Source organism: Lemur catta, chromosome 3 (genome assembly GCF_020740605.2).
Source record: "Lemur catta isolate mLemCat1 chromosome 3, mLemCat1.pri, whole genome shotgun sequence".
Lineage (NCBI taxonomy): Eukaryota > Metazoa > Chordata > Mammalia > Primates > Lemuridae > Lemur > Lemur catta.
The window spans coordinates 46555469-46579174 of record NC_059130.1 but is presented as its reverse complement, the minus strand read 5'-3'; the positions used below and the strand labels follow the sequence as shown (position 1 = coordinate 46579174).

At 40.8% G+C, this 23706-nt stretch overlaps 1 protein-coding gene across 1 annotated transcript; it reads left to right on the top strand.

The window, feature by feature from the left end:
* The first annotated feature begins 6257 nt into the window (after positions 1-6257).
* GPR88 (G protein-coupled receptor 88) lies at positions 6258-10102 on the top strand. Its single transcript, XM_045546415.1, has 2 exons — positions 6258-6621; positions 7000-10102. Exon 2 carries the CDS (start codon positions 7073-7075, stop codon positions 8225-8227), a length of 1155 nt encoding a protein of 384 aa, XP_045402371.1. The 5' UTR covers positions 6258-6621; positions 7000-7072; the 3' UTR covers positions 8228-10102.
* Positions 10103-23706: the final 13604 nt, after the last annotated feature.

The following is a 23706-nucleotide window of genomic DNA, read 5'->3' as shown; positions in this document are numbered from 1 at the left end:
GGGGAGGGAGGGGGAGAGGGGTAAAAACCCTCCTATTTGGTACAATTTACACTATTTGGGTGATGGGCACACTAAAAGCCCTGACTTAAGCATTATAAAAGGTATCCATGTAACAAAAATATTTGTACCCCCTTAATATTTTGAAAAAAATACTTTGAGAAAAATAATTTAGTAGCATTAATAAGAAGTATGCGGTTACTCACAGCTTTTAAAATATTTTAGGAAAATAATAATAATGCTCTGCTGCATGACTCTAATGCTAGTTGTATCTGTTAAGAAAGATACTTGAGGCGGAAATCTTGATCCCACATATCAAAGGTTCCCAAGGGACCTACTCAGTCAGTACATGTTTCAGTATTTAGAATCTGTCAGGCACTGTGATCAAAAAGAGAGCCTTGTCCTCAACTAGCACACCATTTGGAGAGCGAATACCCAATACGTGAGAAGTCTGACTGTGCAGTGATACACTCAGGTACTTTGGGGGCACATAGGCTAGACAATTTGGGGTGTCTTGGTTTGTTTTCTGTTTACTTATAACAGAATACCTGGAATTGGATAATTTATAAAATAAATTTATTTCTTACAGTTGTGGTGGCTGAGAAGCCCAAGGTTGAGGGGCCATATATGATAACGACCTTCTTGCTATTGTGAACTCTCTACAGAGTCCCGAGGTGGCACAGGGCACCACATGGTGAAGAGGCTGCGTGTGTCATCTTGGGTCTCTCTTCCTTTTCTTATATAAAGCCACCAGTCCACTCCCATGCTAACCCATTAATCCATTAACCCATTAACCTATTAATCCACGAATGAATTTAATCCATTCATGAGGGTAAAACTCTATGACCAACCACCTCTTAAAGGCCCCACCTCTTAATACTACCACATTGAGGATTAAATTTCAACATGAGCTTCGGAGAGGACAAACATTCAAACTATAGCATGGGGATCAAGAAAGACTTCCTTCAGTAGATGAAGTCTGAGCTCAGACCTGGAAGATGAATAAGACGTAGCTGGGCAAAAATAAGGTCAGGTTGTGGAGGGGCAGAGAGGCAGCCGAAGGAACAGTATTCCCTCAACAGAGGAAGATGCCCAGATGGCAGAGAGGAGAAACTGGGGCACACTCAGGGATGGCAAGTCATACAGTATGGCTGGAGCAGAGTCAGAAGAGGGAGGGATGAGGTAGAGAGATCATGTGGGGACCTCTCTATGCAGAGTTGCTTTAAGACTTCTGCAGACCTAGATACTTTTGGAGACTCAATTGTACATTATATCAAACATATTAAAATGTACCCTGATTCCATGTTAAATTATAAATAATGAGTTGAATTGCAGTTGACTACTTAATAACATATTAATTTCTGTTTAAAGGTTTTCCTTTTGTATTTCAGGGCCAGTAATTTTTTTTTTTCAGATAGCAAACATTTTAAAAGGGTCTTGAAAAGCTGACAGGCTCTAGGCACTGTGCTTGTAAGGCCCAAATGATAAAACAGCCATAAACTTGCAAGTTGCACCCCTCTGACCCCAGTATTCAACCTCTCATTTTACCCTCCCTCCTGAGTTTTAGCAGGGCCACGTGACCGTTCAGCTGTAGACTCCATTTCCTAGCTGCTTTTGCAGCAAGAAGCAGCCATGTGACCAAAGTTTTGGCTGTTGAGATGTGTGCAGAAGTGATGTTTGAGATTTTCAGGTTACACCCTTAAAAAGGAAGCTGGCTGCCCTCCCTTTTTCTTTGTCCATCTCTATGAGCTGAAATTTGGACATGGTAGTGGTGAAACAACTTCAGCCATGTAGACAAGGATAACCTTAGCATGCATCAGAGTCACCTGGAGAGCTTGTTAAAGCACAGATCACTGGGCCCTATCCCCAGAAATTCTTATTCAATGAGTCTGAATCATTTCTAACAAATTCCCAAGTGCTGCTGCTGCTGCTGATTAGAGACCCCACTTTGAATACTACTGCCCTAGGTGATGGTGGTATAGACAACTGGGTTTCTAGATTACCTTGTGGAGTAGATCTGCCTTCCACCTGGATTGCTCATTGCTCATTTATCTCCATGGGAGAGAAATAAACTATTCTTTATTTTGTGAGCCACTGAAGTATTGGGTCCACTTGTTACAGTGCCTTAATCCATAGCAGCTAAGCCATGTTAAGGAAATTAAGCTTTTCCAAGGGGCCAGCATAGTGTAGCGGGTGTGTATGGGCCAAATAACATGCATTTGAATCCCAGTTCTACCACTTCCTAGTTGTGTGATCTTGGGCAAGTTATGTAACCTCTTTGTGATTCAGTTTTCTCATCTATTAAATGGATACAGGGGACAAGGTCACCCAGAGCTCATTCCCTTGCTAGACAATGTCCAGTACCAGGACCCTAGAATTCCCCACTCAGTGGCCATGAGCATGTGTCCAAGTTCTGCTTGAACTTCTTTTCTGGCTTATTCCTGGTGGCTGACTATGCCTTCCAGGTACCACCCTAGGTCTGAGATGTTGCCAAGAGTTGGCTGTGTGACAGGCATGTGGATGGGACTTGGATGGGCAGGCTGGAGTGTGCCACATTACACAGGAGGCCTTGCTAGCATGTGATGACGGACCAGAGGGTGAGGAGAAATAGGGGTGCACGGCAGGCCAGAGGCATGCTCTCCAAGTTGTCATGTTCCAGTAGCCTGGAGCAACCTGTGAGTCTGAGAATTCTAAATTTGAGTCTGACTTTCTAGGTATCATAAAAGTATATTTGTCAAGTTAGGAGAATAAAACACTTAATAGTTCAATAGCTTTATTTATGCATTTTAAAATGCAAACTCCTGTTTGAACTCCTTCCATGCCTTGCAAATTTAGGGGTGGGCCTGTGTCCCTTATAGGCCTTGCTTGAGGTTTAAATGAAACAAGGTATGAAAAATACTCAAAACAATGCTTGGTACAGACAGTATGTACTTAATAACATTAGCGATGCTGCAGTTTATGATTCTTCTGAGGGAGATTTTATCACAACCCTGAAACTAAGAAAGGACAAGATGACACAAGGAAATTAAGCTAAGTGGGTTTTACTTACGATGCAAAAATCTTAAATAAAATATTAGCAAGTAGGATCCAGCAGTCTATTTAAAAAGTATAATATTAATATATCATGACCAAATAGAGCTTATCAGAGGTATACAAAGATGACTCAACTTTTAAAAATATAACCCACAATGTTAAGTTAACCCACAATGTTAAGTTAACCCACAATATTAAAGGGAAAACATCATTCATTTAGCATAAAAACTCTTACTAGAATTAGATAGAAATGTCCCTAACTTATAGACAATATTTCAGAAAACTAAAACAAACACCATATTTGATGGTGAATTGTTAGAAACACCAGGGTAACTTACTGGGGACTATTAACCAAAGCAGTGACCATAGGAGAAAGAGCAGGATGAGGAGGGAGAGAGGCCAGCCTAGCGGAGAGTTCCACAAAGTTCCACAAACTAAAGAGGGCAAGGAGGTAGGAGTCACTGGGTCTGCTCCCTAGAGGCTGCTGCTGACCTTAGCCAAAGCTGTATCTGTGCAGCAATGAGAGCTAAAGGCAGGGTGGGTGGGCATTCAAGGGGAGAACAGGAAGTAGAAGCAGAAAACAAGCATGTCCACAGGAAACGGAAGTGAGTTATGTGTAGGTACCTCCACAAGGAGGTGAAATTCTGGGGAAGTTGTATTAGGTTGAGGTGAAATCAGCATTTTTGTAAGGCCACAGGGAAGCAACCAATGGAGAGGAGAGAGACTGAAGATACATCAGATGGGGTGATTGGTAGAGTAAGTTCCTGCTGCAGCCAGGAGGAAAGAGATGCTCATAAAAACCACTTACTGTTTTACTAAAAAAAAAATAATAAATAAAGGAAACCACTTACACTTCCATTCATTCATTAATTCAATAAATATTTATTAAGTATCTACTATGTGCTAGGCACTGTCCTTGTGCTACGAATAAGATAGAAAAAAATCCCCACCTTATATTATCTAATTTAAGTAACTTAAAATGAAAACAAAGCCAAATCCAAAAACAAACAAAAATTTGGCCCCCATCAGGCTAGGGCTAAAGGAGACACAGTCTGGGCAGAAGTATGTGTGACTTAAGGGCCTATAGTCTCTCAGCAGGGACTTTGCTCATTTCAAAAAGAACATGTGAAGCAGCAGGACCAAGGATCTGGAATTTGTGACATTCTATCAGAGTCCTTTAGAACTAAGTTAATGTGAGAGAAAAGACTATTTCAATGACAAGTTTTAACAATAAATGATTAGAAGAATCTCCAGCAGGCTTGCTGCACTTAATGTACTCAAAACCTCAATAAAGACGAATGACAACAGCCAAAAAGATAATGGCAAATGCTTCTTAACATCAATAAACTTGATATCTAAACCTCTGCTGAATAGCAAGTCACTGGTTTTCTTTGACAATGCCCTCCTGCCCCTAGCCAATTTCACTCAGGACAGCCCAACTGGACTAAATCCATCAGTCACACTTAGTCTTGCCTTCATCGGAGTTCTTAACAGTCATTAACTAGCCATATTGGTTTGGAAAGAGAAAGAGCAAAGCCAAGGAGGTGCCTTATGACCTTCATCCTGAAACATTATTCTTAAGGACAGACTGGAAAAGATTCCTGCCATATGACCCAGGGCTATATTACAGGTTAGATAGAAGAGGTATATGCTGAGTGTCAGAACTAGGGAGAAGAAATGCTAAATTCATGAACAGGGATTCACAGAAAGTTACAGAAAGGGACTTTGAAGTCATTGAGTGGAAACTTCTTATGTGGCAGCATGAAAATAATCCATCACAAGGCCAGTTGATGGATGCCTGGCTGAGAACCCCGGTGTCCTGCAACCCACCTAGCATTTTTCCCACTATGTCGTGTTACCATATCCCATGTAGGGTTGAATATTCAAATACACGATTTTCCTAGTGAAAAATAATTCATTAGAGAGGATGGCTTTTGTGAAAAACTTCCCTCATGGAATGGATAAACGAGTGCTTGCACCAAAGAGGATTCCAACATCAGACTGTAAATCTCTAAGACAGACCATAAGATAAAAAGTTCTGAAGTGAAAAGCCACCTTTGTTGTTCATACTGTGTGGATTATTCAGGTTCCTTGCTTTCCTCAGACACCTATTTTTCTTAATAGACTTTATATTTTAGAACAATTTTAGGTTCACAGCAAATTTGAGCAAGAGGTACGAGATTTCCCCAAACCCCCAGCCCCACACATGCATGGCCTCCTCCATTCTCAACATCCCCCACCAGAGTGGTTCATTTGTTACAATTGTTGAATGTACGTCGACACATCATCATCACCCAAAGTCCACAGTTCACAGTAGGGTTCACTCTTGGTGTTGTACATTCTGCAAATTTGGACAAATTTGTAATGACATGTATCCACCATTACAGTATCAGAGTAGTTTCACAACCCTAAAAATCCTCTGTGATCCACTTATTCATCCCTCCCTCCCCCCTAACCCTAGCAACCACTGATCTTTTTACTGTCTCCATAGTTTTGCATTTTCCAGAATGCCATATGGTTGGAATCATGCAGTGTGTAGCCCTTTCAGATTGGCTTCTTTCACTTTGTAATAGGCATTTAAGTTTCCTCCAGGTCTTTTCATGGCTTGATAGCTCCTTTCTTTTTGGCACTGAATAATACTCCATTGTCCAGATGTACCACTGTCACTGACTTTAAACTTTTGATCATCTTTACCCTTTAACCATTTCATTACTAAAACAAGAGTCAAACTCTGGAAAGGAGTTTAGTGATGAGAAAAAACTGAAACTATGATTTAAATTCAGGATTGGAGATTTTCTGTGGATAATTATCCATGTCCCACTTTACCAAAGAAAAGATGAATTTCAATTAGAATATGAAGTGATTCTTTCTAAAAATGTGGAAATGAAGAGAGATCAGTCCCAGGTATTGGGAGTGTATTTATCTCTCAGAAAAATCTTGCCCCAGAATGCATCAGGTTGAGATGAAATACACTGGGGGTATATTAAATTTTATTCTAACATTGAAGGGAGAGGGAAAAAGAAGGAAAGAAAAATGAAGCAGGATGAAAACTAAGATGATGAGGGAAGGAGAGAGAAAAGAGAAAGTCGTTAAGTACAGGATTTTTCTGCGCAAGATATTTTTCTTCCTTTTACAAGTTAGAAGCTATTGAATAATTCATGCCAAGCGTGGAAAGGCTGTCTTTTCTCTGGGTGATGTATCACTGAGCAGGAGAGAGCTTCGAGTGGGTTCACCACATCAGCCACCACTCTTGCTTCTGAGCACAGGGTGCTCTCCTCATGAGCTCAGCTCCTGCTTTTGCAGCCAAGCATTCTTGCTGCTGCTGCCTGCCTGCCCACCCGCCTGGGCTTGCAGCCCGCCACTTTACTTTCTCCAGCCCTGCTGCCAGCTGAGAAGTCTCCCTGCAGCTGCTGGTTCCTGCCTAGGACCATGTGTGTGGATGCTGCTTCGGAGAAGCGGGCACTTGCTCCTGGCACTGATCCCAGCTGAGTTTCTCCTGTTGATTTCTGGACCACAGATGCTGTTGCTGAGGAGGTATTTCCTGGATTCCCTCTCTCTACATCGCCAGCTAAGGACCAGCCCCAACACAAGGTATTCCATCCCTTTCCCTGGGCATCTTTCCCAGCTGGGATATCTCTATTTTCTCCTGGAAAGTAGAGGCTCCCACTGGCAATATTCCCCTGTGTGTGTGTGTGTGTGTGTGTGTGTGTGTGTGTGTGTGTGTGTTGAGGGGAGAAGAGGAGACTGTTCTTGGTATTTCTCTGTCCCAGGGCTTCCCCGATGCCTGCCAAATGTAATGCAAAGAGGCCTTTTCCCTGGATCTGGAGACATTTCCGAGGCAGGCACCTGTCATCTGCCACCCCCGTTCTCCTCGAGCTCCCTTTCTCCCCCTCCCCCCAGCCCATTATTCTGCTTCAGCCTTTTGTGTTGGTGGCAGAGGGCTGAAGGATGTCTTTGCCCTCCCGGCAGGCAGGCAAGTGTCAGGATGGGCCGCGCTGCGAGAAGGCGACGCTAGCGAGCGAGGTGTGAAGAGTTGGCCAGAATGACCAACTCCTCCTCCACGTCCACCTCCTCCACCACCGGGGGATCGCTGCTGCTGCTCTGCGAGGAAGAGGAGTCGTGGGCGGGCCGGCGAATCCCCGTGTCCCTCCTGTACTCGGGCCTGGCCATCGGTGGTACGCTGGCCAACGGCATGGTCATCTATCTCGTGTCGTCCTTCCGAAAGCTGCAGACCACCAGCAACGCCTTCATCGTGAACGGCTGTGCAGCCGACCTCAGCGTCTGCGCCCTCTGGATGCCGCAGGAGGCGGTGCTCGGGCTCCTGCCCGCCGGCTCTGCGGAGCCCCCCGGGGAGTGGGACGGCGCCGGGGGCAGCTACCGCCTACTGCGGGGCGGGCTGCTGGGCCTTGGGCTCACTGTGTCCCTCTTGTCCCACTGCCTCGTGGCCCTGAACCGCTACCTGCTCATCACCCGGGCGCCCGCCACCTACCAGGCTCTGTACCAGCGGCGCCACACAGCGGGCATGCTGGCGCTGTCCTGGGCGCTCGCCCTGGGCCTCGTGCTGCTGCTCCCGCCGTGGGCGCCGCGGCCCGGGGCCGCGCCACCGCACGTCCACTACCCGGCGCTGCTGGCCGCCGCGGCGCTGCTGGCCCAGACGGCGCTGCTGCTGCACTGCTACCTGGGCATCGTGCGCCGCGTGCGCGTCAGCGTCAAGCGGGTCAGCGTGCTCAACTTCCACCTGCTGCACCAGCTGCCCGGCTGCGCCGCCGCCGCCGCCGCCTTCCCGGGCGCCCCGCACGCGCCGGGCCCCGGTGGCGCCGCGCACCCCGCTCAGGCCCAGCCCCTGCCGCCCGCGCTGCACCCGCGGCGGGCGCAGCGGCGTCTCAGCGGCCTGTCGGTGCTGCTGCTCTGCTGCGTCTTTCTGCTGGCCACGCAGCCACTGGTGTGGGTGAGCCTGGCCAGCGGCTTCTCGCTGCCGGTGCCCTGGGGCGTGCAGGCGGCCAGCTGGCTCCTGTGCTGCGCCCTGTCCGCGCTCAACCCGCTGCTCTACACGTGGAGGAACGAGGAGTTCCGCCGCTCCGTGCGCTCGGTCCTGCCCGGCGTCGGCGACGCGGCGGCTGCCGCCGTTGCAGCCACGGCTGTGCCCGCCGTGTCTCAGGCGCAGCTGGGCACCCGCGCCGCCGGCCAGCACTGGTAACCCCGCCAGGGCCCGAGGGAAGCGGAGATTCCCGGCTTCCAACGTCTTTGGTCACCATCTCCCCCTTCCCTCCTAAGTTATCCCTTGCCCTAATGAAGACTCCCGCCGCAAAGCCAAAAAACCGGGGCAAAGATTTTGCCTTCGACCCCAGTGGTATACCAGAACCAAGGCATCTCCATAAATGGGGTCCCCGAAGTCATTTTGGACGGCCACCTGATTTGTACCCTTTGTTTCTGTGTTTTAGAGAAATCCTAAAGTCAAAACACCAGAGACTTCAAGAACTTGCAAACTGACGTTTTAAAATTACCGATTAATTTATTTCAACAGTTTGTTTTTGAAAAAGAGCTTTCTTAACGTATAACCTTTCCGACCTTCATTGTCTTATATATGGAGCGCCTTGAGTGTGCATGAGCCAAAGGAAATAATATCGAGGAAGGAAATAACATGTAGGAGGTATTTTAGAAAGTAACCTGTCTTTGATGATGCTTATGTTACAGTTTAGTCTTTGTTAACCTGGAAGAGTGAAGCTACAGAAGTGCACACCAGTATGAGTTTCCACTAAGACGTTAAGCCCTTTATTCTTAAAAGGGTTTTCATAAAGTCATTCTCGAATGCGATAGAATCTTAGCCAGTGAGAGAAAAAAATCATTTTACACCCTTTATTGCACTCATAAGATGGAAAATCCGCATTGAGTGTTAACATGAAAAATTTGCAGTTAGATAATTGATGGTCTGAGCCAGCACGTGAATTTTGAAAATAAATAAGGAAGTTATCTATTTTAGGTACCAGTTTCACATTTTCTATAGCATGCACACTTGTTGCTACCCTCATTTTGTAACCAATTTATTTGCCTTATGAGTGTGATTGCAGCTTTGAAAATTCTGTACTATAATGGTTGCCAAGGAGAATAAGTCCTTCTGTTTTCTCTTTAACATTTAAAATATTTCAATGCACATGATATAATTAAACACTAATAATACCATGACTGTATAGCTAATATTAGCTGCTATTGCATGCTCCTAGATGCTAGAACTTATTGGGCATGTGGTATGCTAAAGCAATACCCATCAGACAAGGACATTTTACTTCCTCCAGACACCAGAAGATGGTCTTCAATTATTTGAAAAGAGACACAGAGACACCTCTGGGTGCATAGAATTCTTGTCTTGACCCAATTTATGAGAAAACTCCCAGGTGGGACTTTATCTTACAAATGGAATCACAGTCAAGATGGATCTGCAAAGCCAGCTGTGCTCTGTTAGGGTTTAAACAAGCCACACATTAGAAAGCAACACTGTTTTTATGTAGTTCATATATATTACCATGACATTTAACATTAATATTGTGTCTGTTGAAGGAGGTATAATAAACTCAGTTATATATAATGAACGGTTCAAATGGGAATCTGTTCTCAAATGCATTATTTGAGATTTGTCATTTTCACCTTTGGTTTACTAAATTTATCTAGAAATATCTAAATTCAAAATTGTATAAAATCACCTTATAAAATTAAAATGGGAAGAGAGTGATTTTAACAATCGTATGTCAGCATTCTGACTGCTAACTACATCAAATCTGGGACCAAACAGCCCCAATTAACTGCATAATTCAGGAACAAAACCAGCTTGCTTTGGTGCCCTCCTGGACAGTTTAAGCCAGGATATTAGAAACGCTTGTGCATTTGAATAATTACGGGAACTGCAGGAAATTTTGACTGGTTTTTAGTAAAACAAAACAGAACAAATATATTCATCACCAATAATAGATCAGCAGCCATTTTATTAATCTATCCCTTTTGTGCATGTACAATTTCTCTCTTACTAAAGTTTCATCTGTTCCCATTTTCTTTGATTAAAATATTTAATTAAAGTTCAATAACTATTCTGTGTTTTCTTCTTCTTTGTCTCTGGTTTTCTTGCATACCTCCTTGAGAACACTGTAACAGAGGATATGGTATTCCAAAGCACTAGTGATGAAAGTAGATTCTTTTTGCTGGCTTTATCTAATTTTATTTTTAGTTTCTAAAATTATTTCTACTTGACATAATTAAATAAGGTCCTTATACCAGCATTAAAAAGAAATAGGTATAATCTCCTTTCTGTAAACTTTGGAGAATAGGCTGCCACAACAACAGAGAGGTGAGGATTTTCCTTTTTTGTGGGGAGGGGCAGTGGGGGACACTTTTATAAATCTCTATCAAAAAGGTCTTCTAATTTAGGCCTTTATCCTTGTTTTTCACTGTGGATGCTGCAAATGATTTCTCCCACTATTCATATAAACATTTGCCATCATTTAATAAAAACTTTTCTTTTCAAGTATATACCTGGTATCTTGCAATGTTTCTGGCTAGTGCTGAGAACCATCTTATGCTGGCTCCATGCCATATGGGAGGCTCACTTTAGATTAATTTACTGGTAATTAACTCCATAGGACTGATTCACTTTTAATTTCAAAGTAGCAATGATGTGTCTAAAATTGCCTTACTAGGGCACTAGCTGTGAGTGTTGGAGTTACTGCTTTTACAAATTAAGCTAATGGAGACTGTGTTTTTACATAAATGAAACCACATATTAACCACTCAGGAATAAAAAAATCCTAATTGCTGTTGTGGGCTGCCCTACTTTGTCTTTTCTACTTTTTTTTTCTTTAGGTATTCGCCTGTTAAGGCATACAGCACCCACCTCCCTTCCTCAGGCATTTTCTTTTCCTTCCTTCCTTCCTTCCTTCCTTCCTTCCTTCCTTCCTTCCTTCCTTCCTTCCTTCCTTCCTTCCTTCCTTCCTTCCTTCCTTCCTTCCTTCCTTCCTTCCTTCCTTCCTTCCTCTCTCTCTCTCTCTTTCTTTCTTTTTTTTTTTTACATGGACCAGGAAGTTTATCCCCATGCATTTTAATGGCTAAATGCTTGGATGTAATAGGTATTATCTCTAGCACTTCCCTTCTCCCAAAATGACGTCTGTGAATAAAGACGAATTCTGTTTTTCACAAAGGAGGTCTTTGTTTTAAACACTAGAGGGAGAGTTCCAAGGTCAAACAAGTTTCCCCGTGTCTCAGAATTAGGCGGAAAGTTTTCTATACTGGGGGTATTTTTGTTTTTCAGGAGGATCTGGGTGTAAGGATGGAGTGTAACTGGGGAAGGAGCAAGGGGTTCCTTTAATCCTCTGATAATATCCTTTAAAAGATCTGCTCACTGATGGAATTTTGGTCTGTTTTGAACTCATGATGCAGTGTAACCTTGTTCATCTGGTGGCAACTGTATTGGCTGACTTCACTGTTTCATGTGTAACCTTTATTCTGTCTCAGGATTCAGACAATGCTTACCTGGTGCTTTAGCAGTCCTATGAGCTGACTTGACAAAGAACATGAGTGGCATAAATTTAAATTTAAGAATATTAAGAAAAATTGTAGATGTCCCTTACTTTTGAGGCCTGTCCTTAATGTTTACGGATTTTTGGGCGAGAGTGGAGCTCCAGATGGAGCTCTTGTTCTGCAGGAACAAGGGGGACCTTGTTCCCCACTCTCTTCCCCCCTACTCTCGCTTTCAGTATCTCGGGGGCCTCATGTATATGTGTGTGCCTCGCCCCACATGTCCAAGCTCTGCCCACATCCTTCTCTCAGCCAGCCACCTTGCCTACCTCTGGGATCTAGTGGTACACAAACAGGGGCCGGAGCATGCCCTGAAAGAGGCCTCGAGCTGCTGGGGCAGGGAATTCCTATTGAGGGAGGCACAGGATCTAGGCGATCACCTTTCGGTGGGATACCTTTCCCTGTGGGAATGGTGGCCAGAGGAGGGTGGAAGCAGGCCCTTTAAAGCATGAGACCCAGGTTGGAACCCCACTTTCTCTATAGGTAATCATGGTCTCAATACTCCTTGCACATAGCCCCTCTCCAGGCTTCCTTTCCTAGCTCCTCCCACCAGCAGGGCCTCCTTAAACATGCCCCACACACAAATACTTAATCATATCAGGCTTAATGCAATAGGTGCGGAGAATGGTGAGAAGCAGGTAGGAAGAGTGTGGATGAAACAAGGGATTGGATATTGATGGTTGTTGAATGGGAGTGCTGGGTATGTGGAAATGCTTTGCACAGTTCTCTCTACTTCTGTGGTATATTTTTAAAAATTTTTTCATAATGAAAAGTTAAAAAAGTGAAGTATTTTTTTCAAAAAAAGAAACAAAGAAGAAAAAAAAAGAAAGGAAGGAAAAACGGAAGAGAAAAAGGAAAGAAAGAAAAATAACTAACATGCCTAAGGTCACACAATGGATCAAATGAGATTCAAACTTATGTCTGACTCCAGAGTGTGCAGGATAAAATCAGGACTTTTAAATCAGATGTGGAATTTCCTCCACAACATGACCATTCCCTAATTTCCCAAATCTATCTCTCCTCAATTTTCATCCTTTGCTATTGCCCAGTTGGTGCATACTCTGCCTTCGAAACATGGCCCATGCTCTGTGTCTGAGCCTTGGTGCATTCAAAGGCCTTCCTGGGGTGTCCTAGCTTTTCATTGCTTGTCCAGCCTCCATCTTCCATTCCAGGAAGGCTCATTTAGTTTCTGTTCCTCATTAGATAGAGCTCCCTGCCCCAGCTAAAAGCTCTGCTTCTGCTTTGTTCTTACCAAAAAAATCTCTCTTAATGTGTGTGTCTTGTCTTCAAAACCACATAGGAAAGGGTTTTTTTGGGAGGGTCGTTTTTCATTCTTTTGATTTTTTTGGGGTGGGAGAAAAATACTATCTTTTATTTTTTTTGTAACCAGTTTCTGAAATATACTATGTATTGTAATATGTGTTTATAGTTGAAGATGGTAATTTTAAAAGAAAAAAGATTTAGTCTTTTCTCTTGCATGTTTATTTTTCTCTTAATGAAGTAGACCTAAGACTAAATCCCACCTCCCAAATCCTCTCTTACCAAGGGATATTCCTGAGTAATAACATGTGGGATTATGAGCTAGGTGTATAAATCACATGCTGTTGGTGCTGTCATTTGAAAGTGATTTATACACCTGTCACATCCAAGCTCTGTTCACATTGATGAAAGAAACAATAAGAAGTTTTGGTCCTAATTACTACTTTAAATTCAAGATCAAATTACTCAAGATGTGTAATTATTTCTCATGGCCTTGCATAGAAAAGCGCATATTTTTTATTTGTAAAAGCTTTAGACATTGCTAATCAAAAGCCATGCAATTTTGCTAGAATGCTGGGGGAAATAACTATAGGAATGTCTTTACCCCTCCTAGTCAGTTCACAGGAAGATAGGCCTGAAGAAAGTGCTAGAAACATCCAGGCCACTCCTTGCTATTTTTATTAGACAGAAAGTGCTTTAATTTTTAATCTTTCCTGATATAAACTAAGCCCATTTACCATTTTTCTATTCTCAGGGAGTAGGAAAGCATGAAGCATCCTTTGTATCTGAAGCTGTGACAGATACTCTGCTTTTAGCCCACTGAAAGCTCTATGAAATGTCGGCTTGGCTGATTCCTCATTACTACAAAAATTTGCCCTTGTGAAAGTTTTATTTTAAAAAAAAGTTTATTTTTTTCTATCTGAAGGTTAATGTCTGTTTTCACAGGAAATTTGTAAAATACAGAAAATACACAAAATAAATTATATCACCCATAGTTATACTTTCCAAAGATTACCACCCTTAACATTTTTTTTTGAGACAGAGTCTCACTCTGTTGCCCAGGCTAGAGTTCTGTGGCATCAGCCTAGCTCACAGCAACCTCAAAGTCCTGAGCTCAAGCAATCCTTTTGCCCCAGCCTCCTGAGTAGCTGGGGCTACAGGTGCGCACTACCACATCTGGCTAATTTTTTCTATTTTTAGTTGCCTGGCTAATTTTTTTCTATTTTTAGGAGAGACAGGGTCTCACTCTTGCTCAGGCTGGTCTCAAATGCCTGAGCTCAAGCAATCCTCCCATCTCAGCCTCTTAGAGTGCTAGGATTACAGGTGTGAGCCACATTTTACTGTACTCACCTGCTGTTTTTTTCTCTCTTTTCCTACGCACACTTAATTATACATAATTATAGCCAGAAAGTATATACTGACATATAATTTTATTTGTGTGTGTGTGTATATATACACTCATCTATGCAGAGAAAGTGTAAGCTGCTGAAAGATGTTACAAAGTGGGGTCAAGTGACAATATTTGCAACTGGTGTTTGTAACAAAATACATTCAACTGCAAGTAGCAGACTACCTCACTGAAAGTGGCTTAAACAATGATGACATTCATCAAACGAAACAGAAGTCTGGAGGTAGGTGCTTCTAGAATTTGTTTAGTAGCATAATGATGTCACCAAGGACATGGATTCTTTGCATCCTTCTACTCCACCCTATTGGGAAACTTGGACTAATGGCTATTGCCTATTTACCAGGTAACTCCCTTTACCTCCAAGGGCTAGACTAAAGCATGGACAAGAAGCCAGGACTCCAATAGGGTGGAGCTAATTTAGCAAAGTCTTTAGTGCAAGAGCTGCGAGCTCTTTCTCCACCTGGACCAGTGACTGCTAGTGAACCTGCTTATTCCAAGGATCAGATAGGTAGGGAGGGGGTTTAGGAATGAGTTAGTAAACCTATTTTGGCACTCACATTAACTCGCATCCTCCAACCTGCACTTTATCAATAATAAAGATGATATTTAGTTCACTGCACACTTTATGTTCTTATTTATCACATAGTTCAATATCCAGACAGTGAAGTAGGTGCTAGCAAAAATCCCTTCTTGTGGAGACCACATGAGTGAGAAAATGGCATTCTCCTCTCAAAGTACAGACCCTGTGATTTTAAACCACGGTGCAGTCAGGAAGGACAGGCAAGCTTATGGCGGAGTCACTCAGATGAGCCATGGAATTGCTTTCCTACCCAGTTTTATTAATTAGAGGAAATTCCTCCCAATTTCTGGCCATAGGTAAACTACCAGTTGTGTCAGGGAGCATTGGCCAGGTATCATTTAAACTAGACCCTAAGTGCAAACTTAAGCTATAAACAAGTATAGTCCCCAGACCTGGGAAAGAATAATTTTTGCCGTATTTTGAAGTATAATTGAAGAAGGAGATGATCAATTTGGAGAAGAGAAGACTAAATGGGAAAATAAGGTTGTTTTCAAATATCTGAAAGGCTGTCAAGCAGAATAAAAATGCTAGCTTCCTTTTATTGATAGGATGCTGTGTCAGACACTAGACTATACACTTTATAAACATTACTTCATCTGCTTTTCACAACAACCCTATAAGACAGGTATTACAATTTCAGCTTCATAACTGAGAATTCTGATTCTTTGAGTGATAGACTTGCTCAAGGTCACAGGCAAGGGAAAGAACTGAGAGTTGAACTCAAGTCCAGCTGACTTGAAAGCCTGTTCGTGAACATAACACCAAACTGCAGAAGAGAGAGCCAAGTGTGAGGTTTTAGAGGCAAAATTTGACTCAGTTGGTGGGAGATGGATTTCATTTTAACATGAGAAAGAACTTTATCTCATTTATAGGTGCTCAACATAATTTGGGCTATCTCAGGAGATTGTGACCTTCCTAACGCCTGAGGAATTCAAGTAGGGTGTGGAGGATTAATTCTAGAAAGAATGTCTAAGTTGCTGCGAAGCTTTACCAGATTAACTCTGAGATGTCTTTCAAGTCTAATTTGTATGATTATTTAATGTTTCTTCTTCTGCTTGGAAGTGATAAAATTTTCTTGCCCTGGGACTATAACATTTCAAATGATTAATTAGAAGAATATGCTTGGCAAAAACTTTACCACACCAATCGATAGGGAAGCAAGCCTAGGTAAGTAGGGATGTTCCTTCTTGGGCACAGGGTCATGAATATTCCACATTCTTTGTGACTTTGCCCCCTTTCTTCTTGTCCCTATTCGTCTCCCTTTAGTTCCCACCTCATTCCCAAACGTTTTAATGGAATATAGACTGAAAGAAGTACATTTTGCTTAAATTTTCTCAGACTAAATATTGAGGCCTACTTCACCGCCTAATTCACTTAAAACTTTTATAAGTACAAGACTTTTTATGACTTTGTTGGAGCTGAACAGATTTTGGAGAAGACTATTTGGATGAGAAATAAACTATGGTTGGTTCCTGTGTAAATGCTGCCTGTGATGGAAATTGTTCCTGGCTGAATGAGTTTTTCTCATGTGACGAAGTCCCAAGTGAATCTTAACTGAAGTCTCCTTATTTGTATGTTCAGAACTGGTATGGCACAGTGAAAATCTGGTTCCTCCCAATGTTTTGACACAATGATAGGTAGATTGATGTACTAAAATTTACCAATACAAAAGCTTAGCGGAGCTATTTTGGATTTGTTGAAGACCAATAATAGAGTCTATGGTATATAAACCTAAAATCTTCAGCCTCTGTGTTTTCCAATTCACTTGAATAAAAATTTTGAAACTCCTCAAATTGCAAGCACTAAAATACCTTGGCATTAGAATATGGAAATGATGCTACTGACCTGGTTTTACTAGGGGTGAGTACAGCTTTCTTTATTATCTTTATCATTGTTGTTATTATTATTATCATGATCATCATCATCATCATCATCATCATCAAAAATTTTTCACTCAGTGCAGAGCATTGAGTTATGTATAAGTTGGATTATGCTATTTAACAAACTACCCCAAAACAATGACTTAAAACAGCAATCATTGATTAGTTCATGATTCTGTGGGTTAGTGATTTGGATGGGGTCATCCGGGAGATTCTTTTACTGGTCTGGGCTGAACCCACACATGACTCTGCAGTTAGCTAGTGGTCCATGGTCCACACACCTGCCTGGCATTTGACTGGCTGTTGGTTGGACTTGGACTTGAATGGCTGGGCTAGCCTAGGCTTATTCACATGATGGTGGTTTCAAAGTTAAGTTTCTGTTTCTGCTACATTTGCTAATATACATTGGCTAAAGCAAGTCACAGGGTCAATCCAGATACAGGGGGTGGAAAACTATATTCCACTCTTTAATGAGAATATCTTCAAAGTCACATTGTAACAGTATAAATACAGGAAGGAAAATGACTTTTGGTCATTTTTACATCCCTGTCCTTAAGGGTCTTACAATCTCATGGAGACAGAACAAAGGTATGAACACAAAACTAGCTGCCAATAAAGTAGAACAGAGTGGGAAGAGATCAGTGAGGTCAGAATTACTTCACAGAGGATGTGGGGTTTAGAAGGGTGTGGGAGAGGGAAGAGCATTGCAAACACAGAGAAGGGTAGGAGCAAAGGTATTGTATTAGTTTTCTGCTGCTGGCATAATAAATTGCCAGGAACTTAGTTGCTTAAAATAACACAAATTTATTATTTTACAGTTCTATAGGTCAGAAAGTTAAAATCAAAATATTGGAAGGCTGTTCCTTTCTGGAGGCTGTCAGGGTGAATCTGTTTCTTCCTCATTTGGTTGTTGGCAAGTTTCAGCCCTTTGCTACTATAGCACTGAGGTCCATGTTTTCTTGCAGGCTGTAAATTAAGGGCCATTCCCAGCTTCAAGGGGCTGCTGCTTTCCTCGGCTCAGGGATGCCTTCCTCCATCTTCAATGTCAACAACGGTAGCTTGTGTCCTTGTCATGTCACATCTCTCTAACTTATCCCTCTGCCTTCTTGCACTTTTTAAGGACTCATGAGATCAGATTGGGCCCACTAGATGGTCCAGGATAATCTTCCCATCACAAAATCTTTAGCCTTAATCTTAAAGCAAGGTCCCTTTTGTCATATAAGTAACACATTCACAGGTTCTGGGGATTGAGGTAAGACATTTTTGGGGGAGCCATCATTCTGCCTGTCACAGACACAGAAGCAAGACTATGAATGGTGTAAAGAAAAAAGTTCTTGACCTCAAAGAAAAGAGTTAAATAAGGGAAAAAGAGATGGAAAGTAAAATTGCACCAGTCCAACACACTCCTTATACTTATCTTACTCTTAGGACAATTTTATGACTGGTCTTGTTAGGCCTGTATCTTCCTTGACTAAACATAAAAATCTTGGGCTTCCTTAGTGATTCTGAAACTTTTTCTTCATATTATTATTAATCAAGAAATGTACACCAAGTTTTAATTTTTCATGTTTGTATTAAAAAACAATATTTTTTAAAAATATAAAATTGTATTTCACATATGCTTAAGAAGCTATGCATCCCCTCCCCAACCCCAGCCTACCTGCAGCCCAGGGAATATGCTATACAGCCTCTTGTTATCTTTCCACTTCCCACCTCCTCACACCCCAGGAAATAGGGTTCTGTCTGTGAAACACCTCATCTGTGCTGGCATCACATTTTGGCTGACAACTTTGTTGACACCATTTGTTAACCCAGAAAGTTCCCTAGCTTGTCTTTAAACCCCCTGTCATCTTCAGGACATAATATAAATTGCATTGATGGGTGGGAGCCTATAGTTCATTTTTATATGACATGACCATATTTACAAATATAGTATAAAATCTGCAATTATACAATGTCGGTTTCTTATTAACCAGTTGTATCATTGTAGAACATCATGTCCATTTATGAATATAGTATAAAAATCTGTAATTATACAATCTCGGTTTTTTATTAACCAGTTGTATCATCATAGAACATCATGTCCCTGACTAATCTCATAGCCAAATTTTGTTTTGTTCTTTTTGGACTAAGTTTCTCCTACTCAAGTTTGAGTCTACAATGTTATGACAAAAAGCATGGAGGACCATCCCTATTCTGAGGAAGAGCAACAAGGAGCCCAATAAAGGCTCATTGAATGTCTGAGCCGGGGTGAAGATTAAAGGAGAAATGCTTGTTGTCTTAAACTGTCCTCTTTCTTTATACAAAAAAAATCAGTTTCAATTTACTCTGAAAAATGTAAGAACAAGAGAACGCATTTGCAGAAATGAAAATCTGAAAGGATAAAGGAATGATAATTTGCTGTAGCTAAAAATACACTCCAACTTGATGCATTTCCATCACATGGGTTGTTAACAGTGTGTCCAGGCTTCATCTGCAAAGAAAGATACCTCATCAGAGCCTGCAGTCAAGAATCGGATACAGTTGGTTTTAATGAGCTTTCCTTCTAAGTTGAACACATTTTAATAATTTCTTCATTCGACTTTCTCACAGAGACAAGATGAGGCATAATTATTACAGTTTTGGTACCAATTGCTTATAGCAGGCCTACCATGTACCTATGTTAACTATGCAGTTGCAGTCCCTACCTTCAAGGGACGTAGGGAAACATAAAACAAATACTTACACACGTAGTTCTTTCACTGCAGTTGGGTTAAGAGACAAAATGCAAAAATGTGAGGTGCTATGAAAATTCACAAAAGGGAGAACTAAATCAGTTTGAAGTGTCAGAACAGCCTTTCTTTTTTTTTTAAATTTATTTATTTTTATTTCAGAATATTACAGGGGTATAAATACTTTGGTTACATAAATTGCCTTTGCACCACCTGAGTCAGAGCTATAAGTGTGTTCGTCCCCCAGACAGTGCACATGGCTCCTATTAGGTGTGAATTTACCCATCCCCTTCTCCCCTTCCCACTTGCCCAACACCCAATGAATGTTACTTCCATATGTGCACGTAAGTTTTGATTGATTAGTACCAATTCCAATGGTGAGTACATGAGGTGTTTGTTTTTCCATTTTTGTGATACTTCACTTAGAAGAATGGGCTGCAGCTCCATTCAGGATAATGCAAGAGGCAGTTTTCCATTTTTTTATGGCTGAATAGTACTCCATGGTATACTTATACCACATTTTATTAATCCACTCATGTATTGATGGGCACTTGGGTTGTTTCCACATCTTTGCCATTGTGAATTGTGAATAAACATTCACATGCAGATGTCTTTTTTATAAAATGTCTTCTTTTCCTTTGGGTAGATGCCCAGTAGTGGGATTGCTGGATCAAATGGTAATTCTACTTTTAGCTCTTTGAGGTGTCTCCATATTATTTTCCATAGAGGTTGTACTAATTTGCAGTCCCACTAGCAGTGTATGAGTATAGAACAACCTTTCTAAGTATCAAAAATAAATTCAGACAAAGTTAGGAAATATTTAAAAGTTTATTGTCATACAATAAAATGCAGATCACCAACTGGGAGACCTCAAATCAAAAGTGGTAAGAAGCTCAGAGACGTATCATTACAGGGTATCTTATAAAGTGAAAATGAGGAAGTCATTTAAACTTTACAATGCTTGGTTATTACAATGGGGTTTCCAGATGTCAGGGGATGGGTTAAAAGTGATTATCTTAGACCATTTTTGGAAAGAAACTTAAGTTTTGTTTATGACTATCAGAAGCATTTACATAAAATAACCTAAGTTAAATTTTACTTACATTCAAAAATCAAGCTAGGTTAAATTTCGCTTATATAACTAACCTAACTGGTTTTGTTTGCTCAGAAAATTATCAGGCCGGTCGCCATTTTATTTTATTTTAATAATTTCCTGAGAAAGGAGAAATGCTGAAAGCATAAACAAATAGTCACAAGGGAAGTTAACATGATGATTATGAGAAAATAATAGCCAAGGATTAAAAAATTCTTTGGAGCAGAGATTCTCAGGAGCCAAGATATAACCAACTAAATAAGTTAGTGAAAGAAGCATCACCTATATGATGAAAGACTTGTATCTGATCTTTAAGATTTTATATTTTAGTCAACAATTTCTGGTTTATGAAACAGCATTTTTCACCAATTACAACACATATGCCTCATTGAGCCGTTTGGATGTCTAAGATGCATTTATTTTGTATTATAAAATTATTGAAGCATGGCTAGAAAACTCAGTTGCAAAGTTTGGAAAGAAGTAGCAGTGTCATTAACACTCAAAGTGTTGGAGAAATTTATAATAGCTGTTTCTAATTCAGAGATGCCAGGATGAGGAATTCAAGCTCTGACAAATTCATGGAATCCAGTGGTGTGTAATGAGATGGTTCATTCTGTGTGGATTTATTTTATGGTATTATCTTTACGAAAAAAAAAAATCGATATTGGTGGTTTCATTTGCAGATAGCTTTTTGTACCTAGATACTGGGAATTACTAGTCCCAGTCCACAGTGACCAATCCAATTTGGGGGAAGTTCCTGACATAGGGTGATGTCACGTCAAAAGTAGAGTCCTGTTCCCCTTAGGGATAGAATTTTGATGTTCTTGGTTTGGGCAATTTGTGCATTGATTATCCTGGGTTTCTTTAAGAACTAAAGAGAAAGAAGCATGTCTAGTCACTAAATTTAGGCAAAAGATTACTAAGGATTTGGGATTGGGGAACAGCTATTCATGGAAATTTTATTAAGGTCACAGTGTTGATAAGGAGTATAAGTAGAGGAGGACTTTCTACAGTTTTGTTGAGAAAGTCTAATTCAGTTTTATTACACAATTGGTGGGTGATGAGTCCCAGAGAGGGAACATCAGTCTGATTACTAAAAATACAGAGTGGAAATTTTTCTTCTAGTTGAGGATGAACAGGAAATTGGAGAGGACTGATTAGTTAGGCTTGGTGATATCTCTATACCCACTGAATTAATACCAAATTGTTTTATTAACAGGGTATAACTATAAAAATATGTCACATTCTTCATCAATATGGACACATATCCAACATTCCACCTGATTAGTCATAGATGCTATTTTTTTGTACAGTGTCTATCAAGGGATATTTACATTCAATGTTAGTAAAAATTAATAGTAAAGATATTTTAATTATGGTGCTAGTGGTCTTGTTTCATTGTCTTGGGAAAGCCGTGTACTTTGTGAGGTCATCTGCTTCTGGGGAAAACTTTCCACTGAATATCCTTAGTTTTAAGTCAGCTATGACAAGTCCAAAAATTTAAGGGAGTTCTTTTTAATTGTAAGATAGGGACTCAAGGTTGGATACCCTGTAATTTAACTGTTGTATGTGAGATTAAAAGAACATGATAGGGTCTTTTCCAATGAGGCTCAAGTGCAGTTTTTAAACTGTTTTTTTTCCAGAATATCCAGCCACTGGGCTCCAAAGTCTAGGGCATGAAGTTATCACCAGGCAGAGGGTCTCTAAAGACTTCCTTTACCTGTTGGAAATAAACTTGGGAATATTGCATTAGTGCTTTACAATATTATGTCAGAGTTTATAAGAACTGAAAAAACATGTGGCTCTACCATTAAGGGCATAGGTTGTCCAGTAACAATTTTATAAGGACTTAAATTTATGTTTTTCAAAGGATATAGGTTTTGTTGACATAAGGGATAAAGGCAACATCTTAGGCCAAGATAATACTGTGGTTTTGGTTAATTTTTCCAATTTTAATTTTAGAATGTCATTGGTGCATTCATCCTTCCCCGAAGATTGAAGATGATAAGGACAATGATAATGCCATCATGTTTGAATGACCTTGTTCAGTTGTTTTATAATTGTCCAGGAAAATGAGATACTCTTATCATTGGAAATTTCACTTTGGAGAAAAACATTTTCTAATAATTTTTTGACTACAGTAATTGCATCAGCCTTTCATCAGGGAAAGCCTTCTGTCCATCCAGAAAGCACACATACTATTATAAGCACATATCAATAACCCATGGAGATGGGTAACTGAATGAAATCCATTGGCCAACATTCAAATGGTGGGGGAGCTATTGCTGGGGCTACTTCAATTGTCTATCTGGGATTATTGGTTTGACAAGCCAAGCATTGATTATGTACTTGTTTGGCATTTACTCCACTAATTTTTTTTAATGACTTGTGTCATTTTATCAATATCATAATGAATTGCTGAATGCAAGGCTTTTAGCAAAGAAAGTTTTAAAGATCCTGGAAGTACCAAGCAGCCATCAGGGCTTTCCATGGGTTCCTGTTTTGTATTAAATTTTCATCCTTTATTATACAAATCTTGTTTTTCTAATTCAGAAGTATAACATTGATTATGGAATAACTTGTCATAAATTATTTGGTTTGGATCAACCTGTGGAACTCATTCAAGTTACAATATTTTGTTACATTAGGTATGTCATGAGTTGTAGCCTTAGCATGAAAACTGGCCATAGCATTTCCTTGATATTTAAAGTCTGATTGACAGATACAAGCTTCAGTTTTTATAATAGCAACCTATGGAGATAGCAATTGTGCAGAAAGAAGATCGGCAGCCTGAGGTCCATTTTTATAGGCATGTCATTAGATGTCAAAAATCTTTTTTCCACAACATATCAAAATCATGGACTACTCCAAAAGCACATCTGCTATCAGTATATGTATATATATTTACAGTTTGTCTAATTCACAAGCTTGAGTGAGGGCAAATAATTGCACAGGTTGGACAGCATTAAATTTAGAAAGTACTCTTCTTTCTGATGATTCATGCTGGGTTGAAACAGCCTATCCACTCTGTAACTTTCCTTTAGAATTTTTAGTACAGGGGCCATCAACATGGATCATCAACTCTGAATCAGTCAAAGGTATGTCTTGTAAATCCAATCTACGAGTGAAATTCTGGGAAGCCAATTCAACACAATTATGAATCTCCCTTTTGCTAGGCAAAGGTA